We start from the raw sequence: 10,654 nt of genomic DNA, 5'->3' as shown, positions 1-10,654 counted from the left end.
AAGGGGTTGAGCCTCATCCTGTACCTTCTCAGGATTTGGAAGGTGTTGTTGAGGTGCGATACGTGGCTTTCTGCCTCTAAGCTTTTCACTAGCATATCATCCACGTAGACCTCCATTGTCTTGTCAATGAGGTCGGCGAACATTTTGTTCACGAGTCTTTGGTAAGTTGCTCCGGCATTTTTTAACCCGAAAGGCATCATTCTATAGCAATAGAGGCCTCGATCCGTGATGAAAGAGGTGTGCTCCTCATCAGCCGGGTGCATGGGGATCTGGTTGTATCCGGAGTATGCATCCATGAAGCTCAATAACTCGTGCCCAGCCGTGGAGTCCACCAATTGGTCAATCCTTGGAAGCGGAAAGCTATCTTTCGGGCAAGCTCTATTAAGGTTGGTGAAGTCGATGCACACTCGCCATTTACCATTGGGTTTCTTAACCAAGACTGGGTTGGACACCCACTTCGGGTAGGTGGCCTCCCTGATGAAGCCATTTTGGATTAGTTTCTGAACCTCTTCCTTCAGGGCCTCATACCTCTCTGGGTTGAGGGCTCTCCTTTTTTGTCTATGCGGGGTAAAATTGGGGTCGATTTTCAAGTGGTGACAGCTGACCTTGGGGTCTATGCCAACCATGTCCTCATGTCTCCAGGCGAAGACGTCCAGGTTCTTGCCTAGGAAATCTTTAATCTTTTCTCTCAAAATGTCGGATAAGCCCCTGCCTACTTTCAGCACCTTGGACGGATCTCGAGGGTCGGCTGAGAAGCTCTCAAGTTCCTCTACCGGGGATGCTTGGGGCTCATGTTCCATTATGCGGGGGTCGATCTCATCGATCAGCGCCTCCTGAACGAGGAGTGCGTCAAATCATATCAACATCTTCCTGGTCAGTGGGAGCGTCACCTGAGACATCCGTCATAACCACATCAGCCACGATCACATGGACGTCTCGGGGCTCCACCTTCTTAATGGAGCTCAGATAGCACTCTCGCGAACCTCTCTGGTCGCCTCTCAACGTTGCCACCCCATTTTCTGTTGGGAATTTCATGCATAGGTGGTGGATGGAGGTGACTGCTCCCAATTCCTTTAGGGCCGGTCTGCCCAAGACCCCGTGGTAAGCCGACCGGCTGTCGACTACGAGGAACTCCATAAAGTTCATCGTAGTTTGAGGAGATTCTCCCATCTCCACTGCCAGTGTTATCTTTCCTCTCGGAGTAATGCTATCTCCGGTAAATCCGTACAATGGAGTGGTGGTGGGTGTCAACTGATGGTCCAATATCATCTTGTCAAAGACGGACCCGAATAAGATGTTGACGGAGCTGCCATTGTCGACAAGCATTCGTTTGAGCCCATTTCGGGCTATGACCGCCCTTACTACCAGCGCATCGCAGTGGGGGTAATGAACTCCTTCGGTGTCTTCCTGGGTGAAGACAATGGGTGGTGCTTGGTTTCTTCGGGAGCTATTATCTACAATGTAACTTGTCAGAGGGGGTGCTTAGCCTCCCTAACATAGTTTCTTTTGGCGTTTCGCAAAATGGGCAAAAAGAAAGGAAAGAAAAACCAAATGAACCGAGGTCTGTTGAACAACAAAAATGGATGGAAATGATGATACATTTATTAGCTCAACTTGCAACATCTAATGAGAGTAAATTGGTTTTTGTGATTGTGAATTAATGGAGTTCGGAATCTACTAATAGCATACCATTATGCATCTTTTGCAAATTAAGGATCAAAATTAGCAGAATCTGAAAAATTAAAACCAAAAATGCTAGTATTTGATATGAACAACATAGTGGGACAGCTACTGCTGGAAGATTACGTGCCGTTACAGAATAATTTTCATACAGTTAGTTGTTCTTTCTTATTCCTTTGTCAAGTCCGACATCATGGCCATTATTTCAAGAGGTGATTCCCATTGACACTAAAACCTCTATATAGTAACAATATTGGGACCAAACTAATTTTATTACTTTGAGAAGGTTACAACTCAATAGAGTTGAAGTTACAATAATTATTATTTTTACTTAGTTTTCCTTAGTGCAAGTGGTATAGAGAGAAAGTATGTACTACATTAACAATTAATTAATAAATATACATAGTTTCAAAATATTAGTATATATATCTATATAGTGTCGGGAATATGCAGGTCATTAAAAGTCTAAAATTTCGGATTCTCTTTAAAGATGTGGTAACAACTCTAAAGAATACATCATTATCCCAAATAACTTTTAGATAAATATTTTATTTCATCTTAAAACTTTAATGTAACATAGCATAAATTTTTCACAATATAAAGATAATTATAACTACATGGAGGCAAGTTCCTTAGGACATGACATAGAAAAAATATAACTTATTACAATGTGGAGTTTATTCTTTCTTATAATTGATCCAAGTTGGGACCATATTTATATGACTACATAGAGGTTATTTGTATAAAGTATCACTATAGAGAGGTCTTACTGTATAATGAAACTGAAGAACTTGTGACAAAGAAGAGAATTTGACTAGTTCCCAAGCTATAACATGGCAATTTCTTGGATTTAAAAGTATAGATTTTTCAAACAAGTTTCCAAGAGTGATGATGCCCGCGTCCAATTATTATCGAATTTTCTTGTGTGCATGCAAGATTACAGAGGTTATGGAACTTAGCCTTTGTTTGAGCCCCATTCTTTGGGGAAAATGAATTTTTCAACAGTATTTTAATATCATTTCAACCACACATTCTTCAATAAAATAATATTATACGCAAATCAAAAAAATTTTCTTATTTTTTAACCAGACATTTCCCATTAATACACTATTCAAAAATTTATTCTTTCCCCCAAAATGGGGCTCAAACAAGGGCTTAGTATTATTTACAGCAGATAGTAGAACTGGAAAACTATAATCGTACAGATTGGATAACTTAATAGATGTTAGTTGGAATGATCCTTACCCAAATTTATGTACTATAAAAATTCAGCACATTCAATTGCCAACTAGAGTTGAGAATTCAGTACCATCAGTTAACCAACTTGAAGTTGACAATATCTCAATATTTTACACACACTATGTTAGTATTAAACTTAGATCTTTACCATACAAAAAATCTGATTGCAATTATATTGTAATAGTTCCAAAGAAGCACTACCCTTTCATGCTCTTTCATTTTATTAAAATTTTCTCTAGATAAATAATGTCTTCTCTTTAAACTATATAATGATACGTCTACTTGTGTATGATATCCAAGCAGCACTAAAGCATGGTCTCCACGACTAGAATCCAATAAAAATGCTATATCATAAGAATTATCTTAGAAAATGTTGAGGAAATCCAACAATGTACAGGCTTACTTTTTCTTGTCTATTTTTGGAATATCACTTCTCTCTGCCTTCTCCACAATCACCTACATGTCAAAAACACGTACAAAACATTTTACTGGCGTTAGTTTATGTAAAAATCGAATTAGGTTCTGAAAAAATGGTGTGACTGCTATAGAAAGCCACAACCATGTTACATGACATCCATAATCAACATAATACTAAAAGATTTGAGCACCTATGAAGTGTGACAAAGCATAGTGAAAATAACAACAATCAAAAAGATGAGCTATTGCAGGAAAGAGAAATTATTAAGTCATTCGAAATCTTTGAATTTATAGTACTGTCAACTTAAATGTGTTGAAGTAGTGACAGGACAGTCATATCTATAGATCTTCCATATGCTCCATGCCTATAATTTGAGAAAGATTTTGGAAAACCCACTTTTTGTATGTATGAATAACTCAAATTTAAAAAATGGGTAGAGCTGTAAAGAGAGCACTGGCAATTTGGCAATCCCCATCCCACCAAATAAGAAGTCCAAAAAATAAATAATGCCCTAAGAAGCATGAATTAGGATACCTAATTTGAATACGTGTGTGTGTGTGTGTATATAAAACCAGTAAAACTCTTCTTTTTCATGTGTCCAAAGGTGTTGGATACCTATCGAAAATTTAAATATATAAAAAATAATTAAAAACACGTATCTGATACATAGAGGAAAGTGTCCAAGTGTATCCAAACATGGATACGTAATGGATACGGGTATGCAATAAGTTTACAAGTACTCTTGTTTCTTAAATGAAGCCTTTCCGAAGGGGAAAATCCACCTCGGCAGGAATGCCACGTGGATCAGGATGAGTGGGCCACTGGCCCAGGTGGGTAGGACAGGTGTGACAACACGCAACACGAGCCACACTTGAAGACAATTTTAAGATATTGACCCACACGTGTAGACAATTTTAAGATATCAAAGTATACAAAATACAATGCATATCAATCAACCTGGCTGAGACTCCAAGCTCCAATATGATTCAACTTGATAATATCATTCAAATTCAACTGTAAAATATGCAAGTCTCTATCAATTTTCAAGCATTGTTTATGGTTACGACCTAAACTCGAATAGCCTAGAACCCAGATGAAGAAAGGTCAACACGCTCCTACACGGCCTAAGTGTTTAGGAAAGGCAAAATGCATCTTATACATTTAAATACCATGCTTGAACATAATTAATAGTTTGTTATAGTGTTAACTTTTCTTAAAAAAATTATTGAAATCATAGCGCAATATCCATTATTGACTCAAGATGGTTTGGTTGGTTATGCAGTCCATGTTTCGAAACTTAGCTTGAAAAATCAAGATGACAAATGAAACCAAATGATATGTCTACTGTGAAGAATTTCTGCATCTTTTTTCCAGGATCTTAAAGAGAGTAGTAATAGATACAATGAAGTTCTGGAAAAGGAAAAAATGTGTTCAATGCAAAATAGGATGCAAGTGCAGCAGCACTCATGATCCATCAATTAAACATCTTCATACCCAAAACATCGTTGATACAAGTGAAAACCGTCTGCTCTCTTCTGTATAATGATCCAAAAACTCAGTAAACTAAGCCCTTGTTCGGTTTAGGTAAAAATCAAATTTTAAATAGTTTTTGTAAAAGTTGATGGAATGTGTGGTTAAAAGGTCGTGGGTCCCATGAAATATATGGTTCAAATTTATTGTTGACTTTGACTTAGATTTTTATCAACTTTTTTAGTTGAATCAAATAGGGGTTAAATAGATTGAAAAGTATTTTTATTGAAAAAAGCAAAAAAAAAAAATGCATTTTTTTTTGCCGATCCTTTATTTAGTAAAATTATCTTCAATTTTATCAGATAAAAATACAGACAAATTGGGCTATGAAATACACAAATGAAAGATGGTGTTTAAAAATCAACATAGTATCATTTGACAGCAAATGGTTGTCCAGTAGTTTTGTATAGGATATGTTAGAATTAGGTTGTAACCCGAATTCTTATTGAGTATTTGATTAAAAGTACTGTTGGAATAGTATTGTGAGTTGATAGTAGACTTAAAGATATCTTGAAAGAGTCCAAGTTAAATTTGACTCCTATTTTATCTCAAGTTCTTCATTATTGGTTCTACCCATTATATTGGGACTTCACCTTATATTAAAGTCTTTATGTATTAATTCTTCTATTGTGTTAAGGATTCTTTAGTTATAAATACGTAGTATACAACACATATTGGAATTGACCAATTGTCCAATTAATTATTAGTTCAAAGAGATCCTTTGTACCCTTTGTAACTCCTCATTATTGATTACAGTAAATTCTCCACCTCTACCCGTGGTTTTCCCATATTTGAGTTTCCACATAAATCTTGTTTTCTTTTTGATCTATTATTTCATATTGTCTATATTTTCTTTTTCTTTTCTTTTTTTTATTATTTGGCCAGATTCTCAACACAGTGGTATCAAAGTTGTCCCGCTTTCAACGAAGTGGTTTTAAATATAGTCCGAATTATAACAAGTAGTTTCAGAGCTGAAGGTTTTTTACGAGATCTTGAAAGGTCCAAATTGGATATTAAAGAGAGGTTGAAGATTGAAGCAAGGTCAATTGTTTCAAGGATGACAAGTATGAAATTTAAGTTCAGCTTTTGGATTGCAACAAGATTTTTAGTTATAACAGATTTTTTTATTAAGATGCTGGAGAAAAAGCAATGTAAGGATCGATTATATAACTTGGAAGGTTCGACGATCACTTTGAATGCAGTTGTAGCTTATGTTTCGATAAGCAGTAACTTGGGTAGAGTTGGTTTTGATCGGGTTACTTGTGGTGATTCGAGCAATGATATTGAAGAACTTTCTAGTAGCTCGGTGAAGCTAATTGTGACCTTGTTAATCATGTTGCTAGTGGTGATTCAAATAGGTTTGACAACTCAGGTGAAGTTGAAAGTGCTTGTGGTGATTTGAGCAGGTTTGGTGACTCGATTGGAGCTTGTAATGAACGAGATTATTCAAGCAGGTTTGGTGCACAAGGTAATCTTGCAGGTAAGCAGACTTGAAATTTGTTCACGGTTGCTGAGTACGGCCAGAGCGGCATGGTGGAAGAGATATAATTTTGTTGGTAGAGTGTTTTTGTTAGGAGAATTTCGTTGGAGTTGAATAATTAAGTTTTATTCCTTACAATACAGTTCGCATCAAGGTGGAGTTTGTTAGAATTTGGTAGTGACCTTAATTCTTATTCAGTATTGGATTGAAAATACTGTTGAAGTAGTATTAGGGGTTGATAGTAGACTTGAAAATGTCTTGAAGGAGTCTAAAGTAAATTTGACTCCTATTTTATCCCAAGTTATTCACTATTGGTTTTACCCATTGCATTGGGATTTTACCTTATTTTAAAATTCTTTATGTATTAATTCTCTTAAAATGTTAGGGATCCTTTGGCTATAAATATGTGGTATAAAACACACATTGAAATTGACCAATTGTCCAATTAGTTATTGGTCCAAATAAATCCTTTGTAATTCCTTACTATTGATTATAGTGAATTCTCCACTTCAGCCCATGATTTTCCCGGATTTGGGTTTCCATGTAAATCTTATTTTTTTGTGATCCATTATTTTCATATTGTCTATATTTTCTCGTTCTTTAATTATTTGGCCGGATTCTCAATAAAGTGGTATCAGAGTTGTTCTGCTTTCAACAAAGTAGCTTCAGATCTGGTCCAGAGTATAACAAGATACATGTACATTGATCAAGGACAATGCACTTGAAAACATACTAAATCAACATAGGTCCCTAGTGAATTGGAATCTCATAGTAATGATGTCTAAACCCCTTAAGCTTGATGCTTAGTAAAGAAGGTATAGAAATAATTGAAAAGGCACGATATTCAGGAAAATTTAGCATAAAATCAATTTCCAAAATGTCTCATCAATGTATGCAATTTGAAATCATCGAGGGGAGAGGCCTTGTTCTCACCGGAATCCTATCCAAGTATTTCTCCCTAATTCTAGCAGCCTCAGCACGCCTCTTTTCTGGACACAAACAATGCATAAACATTAATTATTAACAAAAAAGACAATTATTTTTTCCCAGATTAGGAAGTAGAAGAAACTAATAATACAAATGATCAAATGACAGTACAAACCAAGATCATGCTCTTGCTTGAATAAACTATTGGCCATTCCACCTGAATATCACTGCCCAAAAAAGTCAAGTTCTTCAAATTAATTTAACTGCAACTAAAACCAATAAAAAAATTCATGGGGGAAAAAGTAATAATTGAAAGGATGAACCTTTAGTGATGTATGACACGATGATTAATGTAAGAAAAACGAGAATAAAGATGAAGAAAGATTGGAGTGAATGAATAATTCTTTGCTTTAAATTCGTTTGTAATCTGTGTCTACAATAAATACGTTACGTAATCATTTATCCAATTCTAAACTCTATAATAGAAAAACAGGGAAAACTAGCGTGTAGTAAAAAAAATGTTAAACTCTAACGTTAAGGGTCTCATCACTCCTGTCCTGGAGCATCGTGTGTAGTAGTTTGTAGCGTGAGTCGATCGAAGTTAATTATTCAATTGGTCACTGAACTTAGCTCAATATTTTTTATTGATCATTGAAATTTAAAATGTCGAATTTTGATCACTACAATTTAAAATATCGAGTTTTGATCACTAAACTTAGGTCAATATTTTTGATTGGTCATTAAAGTTTAAACTGTCGAGTTTTGATCGCTGAACTTATGTCCATATCTTCGATTGCTTAACAAAATTTAAAATATTGAGTTTTAACCACTAAATTTTGAATTATGTTAATAAGTAAGGTACGGCATATTCCAATATTTAGTGATCAAAACTTGACATTTTAAATTTTATTGAGTAATCTAAGACGTAGGCCTAAGTTCAGTGAGCAATCGAACACATGAACATAAACAATTAACTCAAGTAGTGAAGACACCGCATTATGGGCCAAATTATTATATATTTTTAGTAAATTTCAATAAAAATTGATTAAATGCATAGTTGAAAATTTGATAAAAATTACGATTTTCATAAAATATGGAGTGAATTGTCTAAATGGTTACTGAATTTTGCAAATGATTTCTAACGAGTCACTGAACTTTAAAAATTACTTAAATAGTACTTTAGGAAACTTTTTGCAAAGTTCAGTGACCATTTAAGTGATTTTTAAAGTTTGGTGATCCTGTAGAAATATTTTACAAAGTTCAGTGACTATTTAAGTTATTTTTAAAGTTCAATAATTCTTTAGAAACCTTTTACAAAATTCAGTAACCATTTAGACAATTTACTCTAAAATATGTGGCAAAAATTAATTATTAATTTTCATTTAAATTTTTGTATAAATTTTAAGCCACGTCAAACGAGGGCTTAGGCTACTCTTGCAACCTATTATGCAAACTAAGCGGAGGGCTTATCATCTAGTGTTTTATATTCTCTAAAATTATTTAAATGTTTTTTTTATAATGTTTACTAATTTTATTTTATTTTAAATTTGTCGCGGATAAGGTAAATGTGCCAATCTTGCAAGACATAAAATATGGAGTGAATTGTCTAAATGGTTACTGAATTTTGCAAATGATTTCTAACGAGTCACTGAACTTTAAAAATTACTTAAATAGTACTTTAGGAAACTTTTTGCAAAGTTCAGTGACCATTTAAGTGATTTTTAAAGTTTGGTGATCCTGTAGAAATATTTTACAAAGTTCAGTGACTATTTAAGTTATTTTTAAAGTTCAATAACTCTTTAGAAACCTTTTACAAAATTCAGTAACCATTTAGGCAATTTACTCTAAAATATGTGGCAAAAATTAATTATTAATTTTCATTTAAATTTTTGTATAAATTTTAAGCCACGTCAAACGAGGGCTTAGGCTACTCTTGCAACCTATTATGCAAACTAAGCGGAGGGCTTATCATCTAGTGTTTTATATTCTCTAAAATTATTTAAATGTTTTTTTATAATGTTTACTAATTTTATTTTTTTTAAATTTGTCGCGGATAAGGTAAATGTGCCAATCTTGCAAGTACCGTTACACCACTTTACATTCAAATCTTATGTAGATCTATCTTTTGATTGAAAATATGATTTATCATTACGCCGCTTTACATCTTCATTTTTTTAGTATTAATTAGAATACAACCACACATTTATCAGATCATCTCTAACCATTAGCTGCTTAGCATCAAATTGGTACATTTTTCATACTATTTTATAAAGTCATTGAACATTGTTTCATTTATTTCCTTATTTTTTTAGTTCTCAACAATTATTTTTTAGAAATTGTATTACAAATTATCTTATAATTAAAATTATTGAATTAAAAATTATATTTAATTAATTAAAATATTGCATTTATTAATAAATTAAAAACGCAATACAATACACTTAACACTGCAATTAAAAAATAATAATAATTAAGTTAAAATAATTAATCAAATGTTAGTTAAAATAAACCTTTATGTTAAAAAACATATTTCAAAACTTATTTATTTATGTCATAACTACGGACTTACAAATAGAGTTACAAATTTCAGTCAGGAAATTCACTTCACTGATTCCTTACTCTCTGATGCACGTCTTCTGTTGGTGTAAAATGGGAGGTGGAAGGTTGGGAATAAAGCATTGGGTTTTTAGGGGGTAACTAGTTCTGAGATAGACGATATGTTTTTGGTGGCAATGGTGATTTTTGGAAGCAACAATTGATCGTAATTGGTTTTTCTTTGGGAACCATTGACAACGTTCAAACAGTTCGCAATTCACATAGGCTTGGTGTCATGAGGAAAACATTCCATCTTATTCTAGGCAAAAAAATAGACACTTAGCTTTAAGTTTTGACCGTCTAAAACATGCTTACTTAGAAAAGGCGAGTGCCCTAAGCAGTTTTATTTATTTATTTATTTATTTTGGGGGGCGGGCTGGGGGAGTTCAACTCAATCATTGCTAAAACTTGAAAGGAAAATAAGTCCAAGAAAAACTCACCCAAACCCAACTTACGAAACATAGTTTTCCTTCTTTTTGTTTTGTTCTGTTCTCACGTACAAAACACTATTGATTTGAAGTATTTATTATTTTGAGAATTATGTTTGTTGGAAAATTGAAATTTTATACTGAAATTTCAAGGCATGCGTTATTTTATTCATTTAATATATACTCCTAGTCATACTTTATGCATTTTAGAGCTTTAGTTGTACGAGTGGATTCATGAATTACAATTTCAAGGTTTTGAACTACGGATTCAAAAACTTTTCATTTCTCTAAGAAATTCAACTCTATGCTTATGGCTTATTTTCATTTTGACCGATCATTTCTACGTGACAGTCTTTA

The 10,654-nt window shown here is 33.7% G+C and overlaps 1 protein-coding gene across 4 annotated transcripts in view; it reads right to left on the bottom strand.

Annotated features, from left to right (window-relative positions):
* Nucleotides 1–7,727, bottom strand: part of LOC111380899 (autophagy-related protein 8f-like) — an 18,312-nt gene extending 10,585 nt beyond the window's left edge. The window contains exons 1-4 of one of the 4 annotated variants that reach the window (XM_023004558.1): nucleotides 7,598–7,727; nucleotides 7,450–7,501; nucleotides 7,281–7,336; nucleotides 3,323–3,375 (exon numbers count right to left, since the gene is read on the bottom strand). In XM_023004558.1, the coding sequence (XP_022860326.1) occupies nucleotides 3,323–3,375; nucleotides 7,281–7,336; nucleotides 7,450–7,486 (146 nt within the window). In that variant the 5' untranslated portion in view covers nucleotides 7,487–7,501; nucleotides 7,598–7,727. The remainder of the gene's footprint in view (nucleotides 1–3,322; nucleotides 3,376–7,280; nucleotides 7,337–7,449; nucleotides 7,502–7,597) is intronic. The other 3 variants (XM_023004560.1, XM_023004559.1, XM_023004561.1) reach the window with 3 other exon arrangements.
* Nucleotides 7,728–10,654: the final 2,927 nt, after the last annotated feature.

The sequence above is a fragment of the Olea europaea genome, unplaced genomic scaffold (genome assembly GCF_002742605.1).
Source record: "Olea europaea var. sylvestris unplaced genomic scaffold, O_europaea_v1 scaffold2228, whole genome shotgun sequence".
NCBI lineage: Eukaryota > Viridiplantae > Streptophyta > Magnoliopsida > Lamiales > Oleaceae > Olea > Olea europaea.
The sequence above is the reverse complement of the archived record's forward strand: the minus strand, read 5'-3'. Positions and strand labels throughout refer to the sequence as shown.